Raw genomic sequence first — 22767 nt, forward strand, 5'->3', positions numbered from 1 at the left:
CACACACAGCATAAGGATCAGTAGTTATTAGTTACTAGCCTGGATTCATATGGAATCTGAGTTCTGAGGACCTGTGTGAGTGTTTGAAGTCTGTTTGTATGTGTGTGTGTGTGTGTGTGTGTGTGTGTGTGTGTCCCAACACACATGACAGGGGTACTGTAACATGCCTAATTGGGTTAAGTCTGTGCCAGGGGGCTGGAAGCACAAATGAGCTTGCATGGCATCCCACTAATGTGCCACGGCCTCTCAGTTTCAGTGAGAAAGCTGGAGAGGAAAGTAAAGTTTTGCTTTCTGACAGCATGGCTGCCCCACTGTGCCACACTCCACCCAAGTAATTAGTGCTGTCTGGGGAGCAGAGGGGGCAGCACAAGGCGACAAGCCACGGAGGGATTGACAAGGAACGAGCGACAGGGAAAATGAGGAGGCTTCAGTGAGGAGAGGAGGTGTGAGGGATGAGGGCTGTAAAGGAGGAAGTTTTAAATGGTTTCTAGAGGAGCACTGCAGCCTGGAAAAGGTTCAGTGGATGAGATGCAAACAGAACTACAGAGTTAATGCCTCATGAAGACTGGTGTCCTTTGTTTCACTGCTGTAAAAAGAGTTTGAAATACACAGATATAAATAGAAATATACTGATAAGGGCCGTGACTAAACAAGCTGAGAAATGTTTGTGAAGCTGATTAACCGCCTGTAGCAGACAACACACCACCAAGCAGTATGCACATGTTCTGAGCAGAGGCTGGATTTAACTGGTTGACCTTTTCTCTGGACCTTGAATAGCACTTGAAAATCACTAATTAAAAATCCCATCAGTATGTGAGCTTGCCTTTAATAGATCTGTAAATATCTGTAAAAACATGGTGTCCTACATGTATCTTAAGTTCTCCCTCTAATCAGCAAGAGGTTATTTCTTAAACAGATAACATTTTTTCAGAAATCCACTTAATTGCTTTCTTGTCCACACAAACAAACGAGACATAATATGCTAATTAATGACATCTGTTTATTTTTTTTATTTTTGGACAGTACCAGCTAGCTGTTTTGAGCTGGCTTTCACATCCAGGCCCATATTAAACCACCTTACTGTCAGATTTTTTTGAAGAAAAGAAAATAGTAGTCAGTAATAGACAAACAGACTATTTATCGGACACTGATAGGTGTGTTTGTGTAGCTGACTTCATTAGCCCATTTTGTTCTCAGACTTTCAAATCACATAAGTGATACTGAGTGATAGCTACCATATAGAAGACAGTGGAAGTATAAATGAGACATTGACATAAATTCAATATTCTTTTTTCCTTTGTTATTGAAGATGGAGCCAGCAAATTAAATTAGAAGAAACTAGATGGCTCTCAGTCTTAACTTTTTATGTTCTGCGTTTTATTTTTCTCATTTGTCTTTTTTCTGTTCAGATTTGTCCCTCATATTAATATTTCACCGCAACGATCCGTCTGTTCTCTGTCTGTGCTCCCAACAGACTCTCGCACTTCATTGTTCTGAACTATTTTGGACAGAATATCGGTCACGTCTGCAGTTATGAAGCGCCTCTGTGAATAGTCTCTGCCATTTTCAGCTCCCCGTCCTGTTCAGATTTGTTGGCATATTGAGAAAAATCTGAGTGTCTTCTCAAAGTCCAATGAACAAGTCTGAAAGGTTACCAGTAGTTCTGAATAGCTTTTTTCTTCTTTTTGTCTTGTCACTGCTTGTGTGGTTTCTCTTTTAACTTTTTTCTCACTGTACTTTCTCCCTGTCCTTGTTACCCCTCCCCCTCTCTCCTCCTTTTTTCGCTTTCACTTCATCCTTTCAATCCTCCTCGCTTCTGTCTCTGAATGTCTTCTCTCCTACGTTGTCCTCCACTCCTCTCATCCTTCTCATTTCGCCCCCCACCCCTCATATGCAGTGGACCTTTTGGACCTCAGTGTGGCCCAGAACACCTTTGAGCAGCACAAGCTCACCAACAACAATCAGCTGCTGTCCGTTCCCGACGTTATCAACTGCCTGACATCCATCTACGATGGCCTGGAGCAGGAGCACAAAGACCTGGTCAACGTGCCGCTCTGCGTTGACATGTGTCTCAACTGGCTCCTCAACGTTTACGACACGTACGTATGACACCAGCACGGCATTTAGGACAGAGGGTAATGAATAAGCCTTCTTTGTCTTTATCTAACCTGTGCATGTTGCCACCCACACCCTTTAAAGATTGTTTTTTCATGGCATCTTAAATTCCTTAAATCTGATTGGATGAGAAGTGGCAGAACTCATGCATCTCATCACTCTGCTCCTGCATTTTCAAAACTGATTATATATAACATAAACATATGTATAACCTGCTCATATAAACATGTACACATGCGATGGCACTGTCAACAGCGTGTGTGCACCAGCCAGTGCCTCAATTGACACGACAATTGCTCATACACACTGTGTTTGACAGCAGCTGTGCATATGGACGTGTTCAAATATGAACACACATGTAAACCAACTTGCTTACTGATCTAAATGTTTGCTTGTGGGCACACAGGAAATGTATCAGTAATGTCACCAGCTCGCTCCCACAAAAAAAAAAAACAAGAACACACACACACACACACAAAGCTTCTCCTCTTTCCAAGCACGTAATGATTTTCTGTCACCGTTCTTGCGTATAATTCCGATCTGAACTGACATGAACACACACACACTGCTTATGCACAAATTTACGCCCACGTTGAATATAACTGACTCTTTGTCACTGTCTGTGTGGACCCTGCAGTGGTCGCAGTGGAAAGATCCGCGTGCTGTCCATGAAGATCGGTTTGCTCTCTCTTTGCAAGGGACACCTGGAGGAGAAATACAAATGTAAGTGCCAACGAGTAGGTAAAATATCCGCCGATGCACTTAAACACACGACTCCCCACCCCCCAGACAGGCCAGGCTGCGGTGGGTCCAGCCCATACAGCTCTAGTATGGCTGTAATCCCAGCAGTATTAATCAGCCTCACAGAAAGACAGAAAGAGAGAGAGAGAGAGAAGAGCTGAAGAACTGGTCGTCTAATTGGATGAGAGACCTCCTACGCGTTTCCCCTGTTCTTTATTTAATTCTCTTTTCTGATTTATTTTTGAGGATTAGGGAGCGTGAATATAGGCTTGCTGCTCTGGGAGGAAACTGTCATTTTGGCTTCCCGCTCTTTGTTTCTGCCGCGTTATCTCCCTCTGTCTATCTTCCTCTGCTGTCACTGCTCACACCATTGTTCATCCATCCAACAGTGTCACTTTGTCTTCCACCCTATCTCACTTACTCTTGCCTCCCTTCTTCTTTTCCATCCTTGTTCTTCTTTCTCTTTCCCTTTTCTTGCCATGGCTTCCCTGAGCTTATTCGTTCCACTGGCAGTTTCTATTAGCCTGAGAAGGATATCAAGCACGCCTGATTGCGTCCTTCCTCCTTTACTCTTTTATAGTCTCGTTGGCTGGCAGACCCGTGCATATAGTCACACACACACACACACATATGCAAACATGCACAGACACATGCCTAACCCGACATGCTGCCGTTTGACACTTGCGTTTGTCAAATGGAATCTCGTAGCAGAAACTTAGAGAGTAGGAGCTGTGGATGTTGATCAGTCGGATGACACGAGAGGTGTGAGCTGAAATGGGGTCATGAACACATATCGCTTGTGTTTGGCATGTACCACACACACACACACACACACACATACATAACAGGAGCTGGCAATGGGACTAGGCCTCACGCAAAGATCAAAGTCATCTGCAAGCGGAGCAGAAAGACATGTCATGGCCTTCGTTTCTCCCTCCCCTTCCCCTCTTTGCTCATTTCGTGCATGAGCTCTGGAGCTGCTTCATGGCTTCATATTACGCTGTCGGTGTGCTAACTGGCCGAGCCTGTGCGTCACAGGGCAGGCCTCCATATCCAGTGCTGTCCTGTCAGTCTTTGGGAGAACTTGGTGGAGAGTGGGAGGCAGGGAGAGAGAGATAAGAGGAGAAAAAGCCTGGCATGTATGAAGAAAGACAGAGAGATTAAAAATGCATCATGTCCCTGATTTCTTCAGTGGCCTCCCTACCACTTCCCACACACACACACACACACACTTCCTCTCCCACTCATTGGTATACGTCACACTTTCTTTCTCCACATCTATTTATGCCTATTTATTTTTGAAATATCACCTATGTGCTCTGACTGCGACATCTCATGCCCTCGCTCTCCCTCTCTCCACTTCATCCGCCTCAACCCCCTTCTTCCCGGCTCAGACCTCTTCAGCCAGGTCGCGTCGGCAGGGGACACCTGTGACCAGAGGCAACTCGGTCTGCTGCTTCATGAAGCCATCCAGATCCCAAGGCAGCTGGGGGAGGTGGCCGCCTTCGGGGGATCCAACATCGAACCAAGCGTCCGCAGCTGCTTCCAGCACGTATGTCTGTACACAAATGCACGCAAGCACTGCGTATATGTCAGTGTGCCATACACACATGTAAAGAATGTGCTGCATTAACACTGTATGAGCAAGGGAATGAATAATCACATTGTAGTCTTAATATCAACTGGATTACAGGCAGGGGGAGACAGAAATCTTTTTTCAGTGTTATTTTGGCTGTACTGGTATGAAATATCAGTATCCACATTTTCTGACACGTATCAACACATGTCAATACATCAATTAAACTATATCATCACATAAACATTATATATATATATATTCAAAAAGCTAAACATTATGCTATTAAAAGAAGGAACTTGATGCTGAGCAGTCGAGCTGGAGCTGTCTGTGGGTTCATTTAGCTTTATGCACATGTAAAAGTTTTATACACGGAGTAACCAGAGGTTGGTCAAAATATGGCTTAAAATATATAATATTAAAAAAATTATGAAAATATATATATATTTAGAGTTATTAGCATTTACTGGTAATAATTTCTGGCAAGTGATCAGCCCTGAGATTAAGTCTCGACACATCCTCCCAGAGCTAATTGTCATTAAGCACCTCAGTGTCCTTCGGTGTCTTCCAGCTATCTAACGCCTGTCTCTCTCAATCCTGTAGAAGTGCTTCAATATTTAAGCTCCACTGACCAACCATGATGCCTCAAATGGCCTCCTGTCTACTGCTGGCTGTCCTCTCGTGTTTTACTGCGGCCAGCTAACACTTTCTCCTGGTTTATCTCTGGCCATTACTAGCATTTAATGATGTGTCTCTCTCCCCCCCAACCCGGGATCACCATTTCATTTTTCCTTCTCCTCTTCCCCTGGCTCATGTTTCGGCAGTCATAAATGGGAGTGAAACATAAAAATTAAGAAGCTATAAATTACAACTGATTTCCTGCACTGTGCCTCTCAAAACAGCAGAGTGAGGAGGTTTTCAACCTTATCTCTCTCTCCTCAAAAGTAATGCAAACACCGTGTCTCTTTGATGACATATTAATACGCACATCCACAGGGAGAGGTGAGCATGCACAAATTGCCAACAGACTTGATCACGAATTGCTATGCCAGCGGTAGTCCAGTTGCTCATTAATCATTCAGTCATCAAAACGAAGCTGGCAGGTAGAAATTGACACACACAAACACACACACACGCACACTCTCTCTCTGTCTCTCATTTACACACTTACAAGCAAAGCCCTGTGCCACCTGTGTGTCCGTCTGCCCCGCCAGTGATAGTATAGTCACCCAGTCCATTTGCTTTAATGGGGCTTCGATGAGCAAGTTGCGCTGCCTTAAATATGGCCTCTGTCACTGTTCCTTTCTCATTCTCCTTCATTCATCCCTCCATCCGTCTATCTAACCAGCCTTTCAGCCGTCTCTTCTCAGCAGTAATTAATCTGTAAGTGCTATCAGTCTGGCATTGGAGGAGGGAGGGAAGACAAATGCGAGACTCATGTATGGGAAAGGAGAGACAGACAGGTGCTCTGATTGTTCGGGCGAAGGTCAGATGGAAGGGTGGAGGATTCACTGATGACTTCAGATGTCATCAGAGTGAAAGTTTCAATGGCAGCGCTCACTCTTGTCAACGGGCAACTTAAAAGAACAACTTCTTATGCATCCATCTGAAAGAACCACACTTAATCACCATTTTAGTTTTAAACTTTTCAAAACAGGCATATAATTCGTTTAACAATAAACGTTATCAACGTTTTTCATTGTCTGAATGTGTTGTCAGGTGAGTTTTAGGACAGGTTATCATTTTGGAAATGTTTTTCTATAAGTGATCTTAAACTTTAAAACTGTTAAGTGTTGTCTAAATATAAGCAACTGTACAAGAGCTTGTCTTCTGAGATACAAAGTGCAGTTTTGCATTTTTTCTGAGAAAATATTTGATCCCGGTTTTTTGGTACTTGACCTTCAGTTGATATATGGTGCCTTGAAGACATAGTTTGTTTTGTTGCATTAATTTATTTTAATAAGGATGTGCTCTTCAAATTGAGGAGCTCTACACTCTCACACTGTAAGGCTTGAAAAGGGATCAAGGGAAAACACACAAACGCACACACACTTCCTTTTGTTTATTCTTTCTTATTTCAAATGTATTCAGCCTTTAACTGCATTTGCTGCCCTTTTTGTGTGTCAGGGATGATGGAAAGGTCATCTTTGATTTGTTTAGCGGTAACAGCAGCCATGTCAGATCTTCTGACCCTGTGCTTGCTTTTCAAATGGGCTCATTATAATCTGCAGTTGAACAAAGATGCTCCTGAAATACATTGTGTGAATGTTTTTTTCATGCCCTGCCGTGTTTCTTCTTGTCAACAAATTGGCTATTTACAGGGACAAATGGTGAAAAGTGGGCATTACTGTCACTATTGTCAGCTTAGAAATTGTTTCACATCCAAAGTATTTACAAAAAATTGACTTAGTGCTGTGCAACAACAGGTTACATAAAAGATTAAAGCTCCAAAAGTTTCGAGGAGCAGCTAAGAGAGCGAGAGGAGTTTGTGGGTGTTTTTCACGGCTAATGGCACAGAGCAATATGGCTGTTAGCTAACAGCAAACCTATGGGTGTGTAGGACAAGGGCAAAGAGGATGTTAAAATCAATCACTGTTTATTGGTAGATATTCCAGCCAATGAGCATGAATAAGGAGCTCATAAAAGTTATTTAGTCTCAGTCCACAATTCAAGGCCATAATGTGTCTGAAGCAATCGCTGCTTTAATATGTATGTGGTCTTCTAAAATTTGCCTGCATCTTTATTTAGCTTTCAACAGCAAGCTAAAAATTACGGCGTGATACGATGTTTACAGAAATGAATATCACGCACGTTTCTCCGTCATGTTCGGCTTATTAGCGCGGTTTAATGAACTTGTGTAGAAATGGTCACTTCACATGTTTGTTAGACTTTGGATTTTAACCTCCTGACCCATGTCACTTTTTTTATGCCCAGGTGACCAATAAGGTGGAGCTGGAGCCCAGGCAGTTTGTTGAGTGGATGCGTTTGGAGCCCCAGTCTATGGTGTGGCTGCCCGTCCTGCACAGAGTGGCTGCTGCAGAGACGGCCAAACATCAGGCCAAGTGTAACATCTGCAAGGAGTGTCCTATTGTGGGCTTCAGGTAAAACACATTCACATTCTCAGACTCTCAGCTTTTCACTCTGGACTTACGAAGCACACATACGAAATGAAGAGTCAAGTCTCTAACATGTAACAAGGCAGGCACACGCACACACAAACAGCAAATGTGGCAGCGTTGTGTGTTGTTCTCTCCTGGTTGAGCATAAAGGGCAGATCTGCTCTGGAGGGCAGGCATTTATCTAAATGTCAACAGCTGATACACCACTGACTAAATACCATCTGGAGGTTTGCAATGAAACACACACACACACACACACAAACACGACAACACGTTCACACACACAAACATACGGCGCGTGGCCCACATTCACAAAGTTCACAAAGAGCCGATTGGCTGGCAGACAATCCATAACAGACCACCCTCTGATACTGTGCAGGACTGACAGTCACACTCATGCATAAATGCACACACACGCACACACACACACACACATAGCTGCCATTGTTTCAGTTGGTTCCAGACCTATTTTGCACTTACATAGCGACAACAGGTACAGAAGGATGTGTGTCGCTGTACAACAACATAAAATGTATTTTTTCCCGGTTTCCCAGTTTTTCACTTTAGCAGGAAACACACTTTTTCTGTGGCTGGCGATACGTGTAACATCAAGCCACGTCGGGTGGCGGGATTGTCCCTTGCTTTGCCAGCAGAAAGAGAAACGCAGTCAGACATTTGATGAAGCACACGTCTCCCAAGTTCTGTCATTGATCGATGAGAGGGAGCGATGGAGGGAAGGGAAGGCGGAGAGCAAGAGAGAAAGAGGAAGGAAAATGCACAGCAGGCATTTTGTAGACTTTACATTTTTTTTCTTTTGCGTGGCATTAGAGTGGTACATGGGGTCATCTAGAACCTCAAACAGAATTCAAATCACAATGTGTCAGCAAATGTGTTTACATTTGATGAATGTCGACTACAATGTAAAAAATTTCAGCATTTGCCACGGCAGAACGGAAAAGTCCAAGACAACCTTCACACGGTGCCGGTACAGAAAAAAACAATCACTGAACAGACAGTAAAACATTTGTGAAATTGCTAATATTTTTGCAGCCTTGGGTTGAAAATTTGAATGTAGGTTTCTTTCAATACTCAAATGTGGATATTGTGTATGCTTTTGATGGCTGTGCTGCAAAATACACCCTGTACCTCCCAGCAACAGTAGTCGACACCTTAGCGCTGCTTGTTACAGGTGAAAACTGAAAGTAACGGATAAGCATCATATAATTCCATAATTAACCGAGGTTGTTAGTGGGAATCCCGTTAATTAGGGACCATCTCAGCACCTCCTGCTGTGAAGGTGAATTAACGCCTCCTCCTTGTAGTAATATGCTGCGTGTCAGTACGTAATGGCGCGTTTGACTCGGTGGTGTCGTGCACACGGTTACATCCTTTGATATATGGCGCTCTCTCGTAGCTCATCAGTCAGCTAACCTTGAGAGAGTCGGAGAGGAGAGAAAGATAAAAGACTCAAGCTATTACGTCTGAATGGCTCCTGTCTCAATTTAGCTGTTAAATGGACGTCTGGCTGCAGCTGCTGCTGAGGACAACATCATTAACAGTTGTTGTCACATTGTTATGTTTTTAGGGATCCAACTGTCTCTCACACTGGCAGCATATTGAGAAGTGTGTGTGTGTGTGTGTCCTCCACATGTGTATGCAGAGTGTGACTGACAGTGAAAATTGACAGCTCTCCAGGAGGGCCCCAGTATAGCCTGGAGATGAGTCATGTTGTAGGCCTTCATATGTGTTCACTTGCACAAACACTCACACGCACACACTGAGGACATGTACACACTCTACCCACCGACTTATCTCGCTTTTCACCTCCCTCTCCCTCCTCTCTCTCTCTCTCCCACTAGGTATCGCAGTCTGAAACACTTCAACTATGACGTGTGTCAGAGCTGCTTCTTTTCTGGGCGAACCGCCAAGGGCCACAAGCTCAACTACCCCATGGTGGAGTACTGTACACCGGTGAGGCACACACACACACACACACACACACACACACGGACGTTCATACACGCACATGTTGTTCAGCAGCTTACCTCATATTTCTCCGGCACGTTCTGCTCATCCATTTAATGAAAGCACACACATTCACACTCAGAGTCTTCGGTTATTACAGCAGCACATTTATACTCACTTTTGGTTTGAATTTATAACCTTGCACTGAACACATGCTGATGTTTTAATCCAGAAATACGTTACGGTGAGAGTCTCGATCGTCTCCCCGGTGTCTGAACCAGCACACTCACAAGAACATATCCGTTTTATCCGTTCTGAACTCCCCCTAAGGCCTCACAGTCTGAATTTTAATTAGTCCAAAAGTTCAGGGCTCTGACATCAAGTGGGATTCGGTCAGGTTCTTCCACACCAAACTCTGGAATAAACAAACATACATTTATTTATGGACTTTTATTTGTCCATGTTGAAACAACAATGGACCTCTGCCAGACTGTTTTGCAAAGCATGTTGCTGTATTCATGTGTGCTGTTAAAGATTCCCCTTAATCTGAAGTCCAAACCATAAAAAACAAAAGTGTGTAAACAAAGTTGTCAGTCACGTCCATATCAAAAGCTACAAACAAAACTTACCTCAACTTTAAATATTACCCGCCCATGCTCACTCCAACCGCGACACCAGCTCACATCTCACCTTAACTAATAACCAAATCTTAGCCTGAATATTTAATTGTTTGCCTTGTGGCGACTTGCTTTTTGTCCACCGCTGGGAAATGAGTCTCCATTATGTGACTGTGTAAACAGATTTTTATCCCCTCATTGTGATTAATACAAGTTGACATTACTCCTGCATCTTGCCTCCAGTTCCTGCTTCACAATGCTGTCGATTTCCCACCGTCAACCCTCCCAGCAGACCTCTGGCTTAATTTGAATTTACATGCACAAAATGGTAAAATACTCATGGCTCTCTGAGGTGTTTTTTTTTTTTATCATGTCTGCCAGAAAGCAATATTTCGCTTTACTACTACGCGGAGAGAAGAATATTAGAAAAGAGGGAGCTTGGTGGAATTGAACCTTGCTCTCTTTCTCAATTGTGATCACAAACCTGTGCGCCAACTCATTTCAGTATTGCTTAATGTCAAACTTTGAGTGGAGACGTTTCTCATTTCTGTCTTTTAATTTGCCTTTTCAATTTTGCAAATGGGATGGATATTGACTTTGGAGGAGCTGCTGTAGGGAGTAGTGATCATTCTTCCCTGAGTTAAGATGCCCGGCAACTGCCTGCCTCGACTTTGAGAGAACATTGTCTTATTTTCAGCTTTGCTGCAGCAGCAAACACTTAAAGTGTTGATTTAAGATTATTGTGCAGCTCCAGGCTACGTTATGAATTTACTGATCATCAGCTTTATCAGGAGGGAAGAGATAAACAATGATTCCCCTGACTTCATTTTTTTGTGTCATATCTTCATATAAAAGTATTTTTTATTGGGATCGTTGTCAGTAATCTGGACACAACCCCGTAAAATTAGTATGTATTGTATGTAGAGGTCACAATTGAGGTTAATCCTTACTAGCGTGACCCTCACTGTGGCTAGTTCAGGACATTAGAGGTTTGAGTACATCTACATACGTCAGTGTGTTAGGAGTTCAATAAAGACATTGTTAAAGTCCTCGAGACTCTTTGAGCTTGTCACCCAACAACCTGAGCAGCTAAGCAAGGCAAACTTTAGTTAGATGAGATCATGGACATAAGAACCTCGCTGATAAAAGAGCTATGATGGGCGATCTCGCTGGAAGGGACACTGCGGCAGAAATCTGGTCTGCTTGTCAGAGAGAGACTCACGACAGCAGCCTGGAAGCTGCAAAATGTCCTGTGAGAGACTTGGGAGCAGAAGTCCAAAGATTATATGCGCTGATTGAATGAATATTTGAACTTATCTGCCCTGATGTTAAGCTCTGCGTCTGCCAGAAAGCAGTCGCAGCTTATCACCATCACAGCTTTGAAGAATGGCTGTGACAGCAGCGTGCTGTCCACTGGCATTTCAGCACTACCAACTGGAAGATGTGTGAGGAGAAAGGAAACAGTGAATGCAGCCAAATACAAGCAAATTACTGAGGTGCCGTTCGCTCCATAGTGCCAAACACCTCAGACTGGTGCAGTGACTCGAACAATGACCTTAAGCATACAGTGCAGTCAGATCAATGCTGAAATGGCTGTAGAGCAAAAGTGAGAAAGGAGGTCTGGCTTGAATCCTGCTGAAAAGCTGTGATGTTAGGTGAAACTTCACAAATGTATTCAAAGTAACAGAACTTTGTTGAAATGCAAGAAATCTCTCAGATCTAGCAGTTCCAGGCTGTAGCCAAGAGTCAAATCTGTGATTCCTGCCAGGGGAGAATCAAATGAAAGCACATCTGGATCAGCTTATTGTGTTATTTAAATCCAGCAGTTCAACTCAGCTTTATTGGACACCTTTGAAGTTTTTGTTTTATTATTTCTCTTTGTTTCTTATGAAAAATATCAGTATCACACACAGTTATGTTTAACCGTCTCCTCACGCTCAAACCAAATCATGTTTCTCTTTTATATCTCTGGAAATATCAAGTCTATATCAAATAATAATGCAACAAAACCAGATTTTGTAGGGAGTTAAAGACTGATAGTGGCTTTTGTGAGACTCTGTGCGGTCATTTAATATGATTCACTCTTTCATCTCTGTCGTGATGTTTATTTTATGGCCGAAATATTGTTGTTGTTTTTTTTTATTATGTTTTCATTTTTATTGGAGTCGCATTTTCATAGTTCCCATGGGCTTTGTCTGTGATTTCGAAGCTGCCAAAGTAGTTGCTGAGCTGTATTGATTACTGTAATTTCAATGTTTTTACCTCTCCTAAGTGGAGATGTGATTTGGGTTGGACTGTGACTGGGGGCCTCCTGTGTAATTTTGTCATCACGATGCATCAGGGGTCTTCTTTGTAGCCTTGTGGTTGTGACAAACACCCTGTATATTCAACAGTCTAATACCCTCCTTCTCTCTGCCTTATTGTTTCTTGTCCATATGTATATTTCCACCATCTAATTAGGGGAAACAAATTCTCAAAAAGAAAAACACATCTCTTAAGTCACACAGGAAGGAGCTTACATAAACACACACACACACAGCTTTAGTATAATTGTTCTGTAATTGCTGTTGGTTTGCTCAAGCCACCATCTTAAATTGCGTGGATTAGTCAATAAGCCAAGTGAACTCAATAGAGTGTTCATTTACGCATATCTGTCAAGTGTGGAAGTGGTATATTTGTCTGTGCGTTTGTGTGTGTGTGTGTACAGCTGTGGTTGAATCCTCTGCAAAGGGATTTTCTCCCCCTCTGGTCGGGCTGTTGTGGTAATTTGTTGTTTGCTTGCGAGGCAGAAACGGCTTCTGCAGGAGGACCACCTTTCGCTAAGTGTCTAATTAACGAAACACATTCTGTTCCACGCAAATGCACATGTTGTTTATGTGTGCACAACAGAGGGTGGGAATGCATAGACACACACACACACACACCAACTTTTTCCTGTCTCTTTTGCTGTCCCTCTCGTAGACGACATCAGGTGAGGACATGCGCGATTTCACCAAAGTGCTGAAGAACAAATTCCGGTCAAAGAAGTACTTCGCCAAACATCCTCGGCTCGGTTACCTACCTGTCCAGACGGTTCTGGAGGGCGACAACATGGAAACGTAAGTAACAGCTCAGTGTCTTTATGAAACAAAGATGCGTGCTCAGGGCTGATTAGCTGTGATACGTTAAATACTCCAAAAACAGAATCCGCTTTGTTTGGTTTTATATGCATCGTTCATCACAGTGTGTTTCAGCTCAGCTGAAGTAAAGAAAAGGGAAGATGGAGCATCTAGAACTGCAATAATGTCATGTATTCCTGAGTGAATATTTACATGAAAATGTGTGGGGCTTAGTGAAAACAGTTGGAGGACTGTTGGTCCCCACCCACATCAGTATAGAGCCATCTTGTTAAGCGGATGAGAGAGAAATTAATAAATTAGCGCGTAATCATCCTCTTTTGGAGATAAAAACAAAGTTTTTGCCAGCTGACATCCAAACACACACCTCCTACTGCTCTTCCAGCTGGGTTAGCTAATTGCCCCAACTCACATTTAACTGCATGATTTTAAAGTCCGCCCTCGAGTTCAAGACGAGTCATCTCATCAGTGTATAAGAGAGAAGGGGAGGGATTATGCTATAAAATAATTTTGTTGATATATTTTTGTCACATAACAAGACATAACTGACTATTATCACAACTTGATACGTGATAGTCTTTCAGCAGATCTTCCCTGCTTGGTAAAGCCGGGTCTCTCACAGGGCTTTACACAACAGCTTTCATGGACCGAGTGGTGATAAATTGATAGAGTGCCCCTTTAAATGTATCTTACTGTCAAATCTCTCACTCTGCCATAAATATGCTCAGGTCACAGGTAATGATAAGTCTCTTGGCTGACGCACACACACACACACACACACACACACACACATCTGCTGCGCTACGGGATAATTTGCAGCTCGCTTTATGTATTTATTTACCTGTCGGTCCAGTCTTTGCCATGTGTCGTCGCTGCACTGTAGATCTTGTGCTTGCAGCACCTGCCCCAGTGTCTGATTTATGTCCCTGCTCCTGTCAGATGTAAATCCCCATGGAGAGCCGTTAGACTAGGCCCACATTATGCAGATGCCCCACTTGGACTCTGGAGTGTGCGTTTGATTCGCGGCCCTTTTTGAAACCCCAGCCCTCTTGTGCTCCGAGACTGTCACTCTTTGTGACTAATTTTTGTGTCTTCGTCACATTTTACCCATCTGTCTGTCTTTTTTGGATTTAATCGAATACGTTGTCATTCAGTCGCTCTCAATGCTACGTTCGGACATTTCTCGTGATGCGTGAGCTCACAGTAACTCACCTGTTCACCTGTAATAGATTCTTTTTCCCGACACGCAGTTGCACGAACTCACCCCTCAGACGGATTGCACTCCCTCTTTCATCCCTCCCATCCTTGCCCATCCTCTTCCTCCTCCCCCACCTGATCTATGGCGACAGGAACAGAAACTTGAGGACTGTTTTATGGTCACAATTTTCCCATCTCTTTTAGTGCATTGGGTCTCTGCAGTGAGCTGTGGGTTATCCACATGTTGCCACGGGCTTGAGTACACTGTAAACAGCTGTATGTGCAAAAGTAAACCAGATTGTGCAATTTTCCACATTTGGACTATCCGTAAAGACCTCTGTCACATGTTCAATGGTAACAAACATTCAGTACAGCACATTAAGACCTATATTGTCACAGTTTATGTTTCACTAACATGAACATTGTGACCTAAATTGAAATGGATTTCTTTTCTGCAATTGGAACAGGGTCTCAATCCCAGCTTATAGGAATTACACAGATAAGGTGAACCTCATAACATTTGTCACCACGTTTGTTGTTGTTGATAAATGTATGGTGCCAGTCTTTTAACTTGAAAAGATAGAATTTGTAACAAAATTTTATTTTGCATTGCACAAACCCGATAAAACAGTCATTAAAAAAAGAAAATTGTTGCTAACATCCTGAATGATATCATTCTTCAAGTTTTCCTGTGTACAGTTTTCAGTGCTAAGAGGTTTCATCCCCCAAGAAGAAGTTGTAATTTTTTGAGTACTGCAGCAGCAGAAGAGAAAATTAGATTATTTGCTGTATAATCGCTCTCCCTAATGCACTCACTCGCTGTCTCTCCGCTTTCCACATTTGAATCATTGTTTCTCTTTTTTAATTCCACCCACTCAGTTTCTTTCCACCTTGAGAGAGCAAAACACCACCTACTCTCACCTCCCACTTGTATCTTTGCTTCATTTCACGGCAGATAGGATTTCGATTCGTCATAGCTATATTTAATAATGTGAAAGATCCATTCTATTGGTTTCCCACTGAGTTGTTTTTTTGTTTTTGTTTTTTTTTTTGCCTTTTACCCTACGTACAGATAAATGTAGGCTGGTATCCGCTGCATTAGGCCTTGCTGAGAGGTTAATCAGTTTGAACATGGGCTTGAATTAGTGGCTAAATCAGTTTTGTTTTCTGCAGAATCCAGTTTCAATAAAATAGTTTTGTTGTGGTCATGGAGAAAGCGAAGTTTAAAAAAAAGAAACAAACTGCGATCCTGTGCAATAGCAGGCACAAACTCAGTTAAAAATTCACAAAACATTTTGTTTACGTCAGCAAATTTTTGATTTTTTTATGTTTAAAGTAAGTAAATTAGGTTCAGGTGAATAAAACTCTGGTAAATTGCATATATAGTTATATAAGTAAATGTCACTTCATTTAGTCGTCAGGAAACGTTATGTCTTCGCCTCCAAAACTTAAACACTAATTAAAAATGTTCACAAAATGTATATGTATTTATAAAAGCACATATGCGCACACAAAGCTCTTATGTATTTACTTTAATTTCCATACTTTAATGTCCAGTGAAAGCACGTCCTCCCCTCCAGCTGTCCAGCTGTCTGTCTGACAGACAGGTAGCAGTGTGAGCATGTGCAGATGGTGCTTTACATCCGCCAGAGTAAACGGACGACAGGGAGAGCAGAGAGAAGCGGCGCTAACTGTGACACAGTGACTTCAGGGCATTCATCCAAAGAAAAGAAAAATTCTGCAAGTATTTTTACAAATACTTAAAGAGAGCATAGGCAATATTAGTTGTTATGTTAAGTCTTAAGTTTGGTAGCTTTACTTTAGCCAGCTTCATCAGAAAACATAACCCCTCCAAATGGCTTTTACAGCTTGTGAGTGGGTGTTTATTGCTTAACTGAAGTCCATTGCCATTTGTGTTCCCCTGCCTTGACGTTCAGCCTGCTGGCAAGACAGAAACTCTCCTTCTCTTTTTTTCATCTTGAGGAATAACCTTGCCGCCCTCATATTTAATGGAATAGGCCACATTATCACTGAATTTTTTTTAAAAAATTCAGTCAGTTACATTAAGATATTAATGATAGATCGACCGATGGTGATCTTTTATGAATTTAGCTTCGTATTTGCAGTCCCCGTGCGTTTTGACTGCGTCTCGACTTGTTCGGCCTTTTGTCGCAGCAGCAGTGGAAGTGAAACGCGAGCAGGCCTCTGCTCTGCGCCCTGTTGTTGCACATCAACAGGCACAAGAAGCTTTTTATCCAAACGCGCTCATTACAGCAGCCACGTTTGTCAGATCCCAAATATTTTCTCCCCTCCCTCTCTCTTACCTTTAGTCACCTTTCCTTCATTCATTTTTTTCTTATGATTCATTTCCAGTTGCCTCACTCTGCAGCCCCATCTGCTACAGTAACTCAAGTTTCTGTCTTCTTCAAACTCCCTCTTTCCAAGTGCATCCAGGTGAAGCTTAAAGCTAGTTCACTGTATTGCGATCAGAAAAAGTCAGTTGAAAGGAAGAATCACATAAACTCTATGAAGCTATCAATTTTTGAGATGACCTGCCAACAGTCTGCCGATAAACAAAAATGTGCAAACTTTCTTCTGCATAAAATGCCACACCAGCGGCTATGAATAGTCTGCCCTGCCAACCCCAATCTGTTTTTCTCTCACCGTCACTCTGCTACATTTCAGATTCCCATGGCAGCTACAGACGTGCGACTGCCACGGCTTCCTGCCTCTCAGAAGTCTAACGGCCACGCGGCACGTCTCCCTTTGAATTTTCCTCCTTTAATGTGGGAAGAAAAAGCGCGAGGCGAAATAATGTCAACCTCAACTTTTATCTTGCCAATTTTTAGCCGGCCTCCTCCGTGAAAACAACACATTTCTTTGTGTTTTTTCGAGATAAGAGGGCGTCCCATTTGTTTACAAATAACGTTTTGTGCTCCGCATCTCTAAGAATAGCCGCAATTATCACAGACTGGAAACCAGACCACATTCCTCCAGCACCCTGCTTTCTTATGTTTTATCTCCAAATACTCAAATGAACAGTAGTTTCATTTGCTGGATTTCTTATGCATAAAATTTATCCTTTTCATAAAATAATGTACTCAGTGGCAGATTACCTAGAAAACAGGTCTTATGTATCTTTTGCTATTTCAATAAATCCTGCTGGGAATAAATGAAAACAAGGAACAAATTTGTGCCATATCATGTGTGCAGGAGGATTTTAAAAAAAGAAACAATTAAATGAAATATGTGTGACATAATCAGCTGACTTAATGAACCCTTTTCTGTACATACACACACCTTGGGTGTGTCACGGTGTGCTTTCCGACCTGACTGAACCTACACACTTCCACAGACCTGCATGTTTTCTGTGTCATGAGTGTTTTTTGAAGCAGGTTTTATGCAGTGTCACAGCGATCATCACGACCACATGTGGCCTTTATAGTATATTACTTACCATTTTACATGCCCTCCTGAGTCCAGTCACTTGGACAGACTTTTCCTTCCACCTCTTCCTCCGCCTGTGTTTTTTGTTCCGAGTGGTTTTGACCCTGAAATGTTTTGTGGTACCTTAACCCCCCCCTCCTCCCTCCCTCCTTCCAATTCTCTTACAGTCCTGTCACCCTCATCAGCATGTGTCCGGAGCAGTATGAGTGAGTATCAACGCCACCGGCGACACCTCGTCTCCAGACTGGAATGCCTTTTAATGACACCTCCCTTATTCCCTTTTCTCCTTCTTCACCTCCCCCCCTCTAAAGTCCTTAGCCATGAGCGTGCTGCATGTTGCTTGCCTGCCTGCCTGATCCACTGGCTGAACATCCAACCAAAAATCCTCACCCGCTATCTCCTCATCGTCACCTTTTTTCTCTCTAAAACATCCAACTAGCATCCAGTTGCTCATCCCAGCAGTGGCTGTCAAAAACCATCCAACCGCTCCATAGATCATCCTGCTCTCCTGTTTCTCTTTCTAGGATCCTCAGATGTGTTTTCTAGGTGATGTTGTAGAGTGGCCATTAGGTTGCCTGTGTGTGCGTGTGCATGAGCCTGTGAATCTCTCTGTGTTAATGAGGTTGTGTGAGCATGCTGAATCTCATTCATCCCCATTACCCCATTCATTTCCAGGCTGTCCCAGTCACCTCAGCTCTCTCATGATGACACCCACTCCAGGATAGAGCAGTATGCCAGCAGGTACGCACTGTTCTCCTCTCCAGGCACCATCTCATCCTCTCACATGCCACAAAGCACACACATATACACATAGCTAGCTGTGTTTAAATGATGCACATTGAAAATGCTTCATTATAGAATGAGTTATCCACTTTTAAAAGACCTTTCCAGTGTTTTTTTTGTGAGTTTCAGCTTATCGTAATTCTAACTTACATGCAAATGTTTTATGTGCACACAAAAAAAGGCCAAATAATACATTAAAGTAAAGGAGAAAAGCCAAAAAGCTCAATTTGTCCTCATTAACTTGCCTTTAGGCTGCTCTTACAATGCATTACTATGCAATAATCATTTTTGTTTGGATGGTTACAACGGATGTAGCTAAATCAAATCTTCATATGATTGATGATGATAATGATTTTAAGAGAGTCGTGAGCTGAATAGAAACCAGTTGCTGTCCGGAAGCAATGGAAAATACTGTATTAATCTTTGGAAAAGGCTCAGCAAAAGTAGGCCTACTTTTAAATGTGATTTGCAGTAAATAAAAAAAAAGATGTGCTCTATTTTAAGCTTTAAAGACGCATCACAAGAATTGTCAAACTATGCAAGACTGTACAGCAAAGCTTTCAGACAAACACATAAATAGAAGTTGAGTGTCGGAACATTTCTCTGAGAAAACACCTCTTTTTCTATTCATTTTTATTGCACTAAAACTAAAATATTTTCATTACCCTTCGAAACAGGTCTCAAATTGGCACATTCATGCCAAAGTCGAACAAAGCAGCTTCTGTCAATATCCATCCAAGAGTCCTGTCACTTGTTTTGGGAATGGCCTCGTTCTATTGAGCTGTAACTCGACAAAGACAGAAGGAGGTGGCATGTTTACCCCTGAATGTGAGAAAAATAAGCATTTTGCCCTCATTCTGTATTCATGAAGGGTAATTTTGAAAGCCTGTTTCAACATGCAATTACAGACAAACAAGAGAAGCAAAACTATTATTGTTCAGTTTTCCCTCAGAGAGCAAAACAACAGATAAACACAATCAACAAGATCTGGAAATTCAAGTCAAGAAAATGTGTGAATGAGCTCTCCACAAAAGTTGACTGTAACTTTAAGTATGAACTCAGTAATCCTTGAACTTTATATAATATAAAAAGTTTATATAATAACCTTTACAATGTATTGTAATGGAAATGCAGCATCTCTAGATGTTATATTATATAAGTCTTGAATGCAGTGGGAAGATGCTGCTGTGGCGTAAGAAATGTCATTATGTTTTAGCAGATTAATGCATTTTTTTATTGTTTCATCTCGGGCAAAGAAAGATCAACAACAATCATAAAAGAGACTTTTCAACATTGTGTGGCGTTGGCGTACATTAAACGACAGGCGATCGTCGAGACGTGCTCGGTGAGAGAAGTCAGGAAACATGCAGCCACCCACCTCTTTGGCTGACATTATGGATTTTGCCGCTGAGATCAGAGTAGCGACAGACTGGCCTGATAGCTGTTTTCAGCCACCCGTTTCAAATGATCCTGCCGCGTACATCAGCACAGCCATACTCACAGCATGTGGTCTGCAGTTAATCATCGCCAACGCGGCAAGCTAATGTTGCCGCTGCAGATTGAAAACCTGTCATGTTTGATTTTCTGATAAGTCTGAATGTTGAGGTCTCACACAAATCCCATCTTACCCCTCGAATGAATCTCTCATCAGTCCGAAGCTTATCTTCTCTAAAGCAGACAAGGGTTACTTGTGTCAAAACAGAACCGAGCACATAGCTTTAATCACCAAAGGTCTTCTTATGCAGCCCTGCTCTGTCTGGTCACACACCATTAACCTTTGCTCAGTGTCTCTGGCTGCATTGTTTTATCAGCAGTGACACAGACATGAGCCCTGTGAATTACAATTTTAACTGAAATACAGACGCTGACATTGTAGATTATAGCGTAGCTTATAGATTTGCGTGGAAAAATGCAGACGATGATCTTTCACCGGTGGATTTACAAATTTAAATATCTCCCTCCACACACACATTCTGTCATAGTTCAATTTCATCCTGGCATTGAGAGTGTGCATCGTGTGCTTAATCCGCCGGACAGCCCGGCCGCCTCTCTGATGCAGAGTTCAGTAAATACTGGCTTTGATCTTCGGAACCAACCTCATTAGCATGACTGGTTTGTATGAATATATGACCAGAAAAATTTTAAATGCTTTCCCCCGCAGGCAAACACCGCCCGCGCACACAGCCGCACGTCCCTGCTGGATGTGGTCGTAACTTTGGTCTTTTGTCATTTAACTGGCTTGGAGGCTTCACAACATTGTTTTAAATATAATTGGTGTGCTGCTGTGGTGTTGAGATCCTCATTCGTTGATGTCGGTGTTGTGCATTTTGATGAGCTGATGACAGTGTTGAGATGGAGTTTTAACCATTAAGGTTTCAGTCACTGATGAACGTTTCCTCCTCAGGTTGGCCCAGATGGAGCGCTCCAACGGCTCTCTGCCCACAGACAGCAGCTCCGCCACGGGAAGCATGTAAGTCCCATTGGCCGTGTCATAAACATGTTTCTAAAAGTAAAGTAAAACCTTGCTGATGTTAATAATTATAAGCCTGAGACATCTTTGCGCTGTTTATGTGTTAGTTAGCACAAAAAAAACTTGCCGTCCCTGCATTATCCCTGCATATCAAAAGTGGGCAAAGAAATAACAAGTTCACTTCCCACACTGCTGAAAAGAGGTCAAGAGAGATTTTGTGAAAACTGTGAAAGGTTTTGAGAGAGCAGAGGAAGTGTGGAGTGAGAGGGGGGAGACAATGGTTGAATACAGTGGGATGGACAGGACTGTAATGGATTAGAGTTCCAACAATGAGAAATGAGAGTGCTTGGTGTCAGGATCTCTGATAATGACCTGAAATTATCTTTGATCGGAGGAGATGGGAAAATGGCAAAGTTGGAAAAAGAAGAAATTACACAAAAAAGAAAAAGAGCCGGAAAAGCTGATGAGGAGCACAAGTGCTGGATTTTCTGATAGTGTGTGTGTGTGTGTGTGTGTGTGTCTGGATGTGAAGGCATGTGTATGTCTTCTGGAGGCCATTGGAGTTGAAGGGCGTATTTGTCCCAACTGAGATCCTAATCGGGGGAATGAGCTCTTGAGGCTCAAACACTTCTCTGAGTGCATGGACACACTGACACGCGTGTTCAAACAGAAACACACACACACACTCACACGTACACACACTTGTCACTGTGCTCCTGTCTTTGGATGCAATTACTTTTTGTTCTGAAGCCTGTTTTGATAAGACATCTCCTGATTTCCCAGATCACAGATCGTCATCACAGATTTGGGAATCAGCAGTGTGTGTGTGTGTGTGTGTGTGCGTGCGTGCGTCTGTGTGTGTGTGTGCATGTGTGAAATGAATTTGTGCTTGAGAACGTAACAGATGCAGAGAGTTTACAGAAGATTTTTATGCTTTTGCGCTGGCTGCAGCCATGGTTGGAAGCATTACATTTTCAGGTTGTCTGTCTGTCTGTCCATCTGTCCCGTCCTCATGAGTATGACATCTCAGGAACGCCTGGTGAGAATTACTTCAAACATCTACTTGGACTCAAAGTTGAACTGATGACAATTTGCTGTCCAAAAGTCTGGAAAGCTCATGAACCAGCACCCTGTTTAGCGCCTGAGTGAGATCATCCACAGCTTGTGGAGGCGGTGACATAAGTTACCAAGATGATTTTGAATTTTTCCCTCGTCTTCCTCCCTGCCAATGGACAGACATGGTGGTAAACCCAAAATTGAATGGTTGGCAGAGACATACAACTGAGAGATGGTAATTCTGTTTCATTTATTTATTTATTTTGTTATTTTTCATCTCAAAATATAATTTCCAGTTGCACAAAGCCAAAATATTTGTTCTCAGATGTGTTTAAAAGTGTGCACCAGGAGAGCAAGCAGGTTTCCTGTATGAAGGGAAAGGAAAAACAGGGTTTGGGATTTTAGAAAGAAAATTCTTTCAAAGGTGTTAGAGCACATCAGTGAAAAGGCACGTGGGACGACTGTTCAAACCTTCGAGAGTCTTGAGTGAAGATGAAGTGAAGCTTCGAGCTTCATCGTGTAGTAGGCTGCCTCTCCTGCTGGTGTGAGTGCGCCATGTGGACCA

General features: G+C 42.6%; 1 protein-coding gene across 6 annotated transcripts in view; it reads left to right on the forward strand.

Moving 5' to 3' along the window:
• utrn (utrophin) overlaps positions 1 to 22767 on the forward strand; it is a 159672-nt gene that overhangs the window by 121912 nt on the left and 14993 nt on the right. For 5 of the 6 annotated variants that reach the window (XM_046372941.1, XM_046372940.1, XM_046372943.1 and 2 more), the window contains 9 exons: positions 1898 to 2099; positions 2753 to 2838; positions 4251 to 4408; positions 7367 to 7533; positions 9411 to 9522; positions 13095 to 13231; positions 18061 to 18099; positions 18569 to 18634; positions 21081 to 21146. In XM_046372941.1, the coding sequence (XP_046228897.1) occupies positions 1898 to 2099; positions 2753 to 2838; positions 4251 to 4408; positions 7367 to 7533; positions 9411 to 9522; positions 13095 to 13231; positions 18061 to 18099; positions 18569 to 18634; positions 21081 to 21146 (1033 nt within the window). The remainder of the gene's footprint in view (positions 1 to 1897; positions 2100 to 2752; positions 2839 to 4250; positions 4409 to 7366; positions 7534 to 9410; positions 9523 to 13094; positions 13232 to 18060; positions 18100 to 18568; positions 18635 to 21080; positions 21147 to 22767) is intronic. The other variant, XM_046372942.1, reaches the window with a different exon arrangement.

The sequence above is a fragment of the Scatophagus argus genome, chromosome 19 (genome assembly GCF_020382885.2).
Source record: "Scatophagus argus isolate fScaArg1 chromosome 19, fScaArg1.pri, whole genome shotgun sequence".
Lineage (NCBI taxonomy): Eukaryota > Metazoa > Chordata > Actinopteri > Scatophagidae > Scatophagus > Scatophagus argus.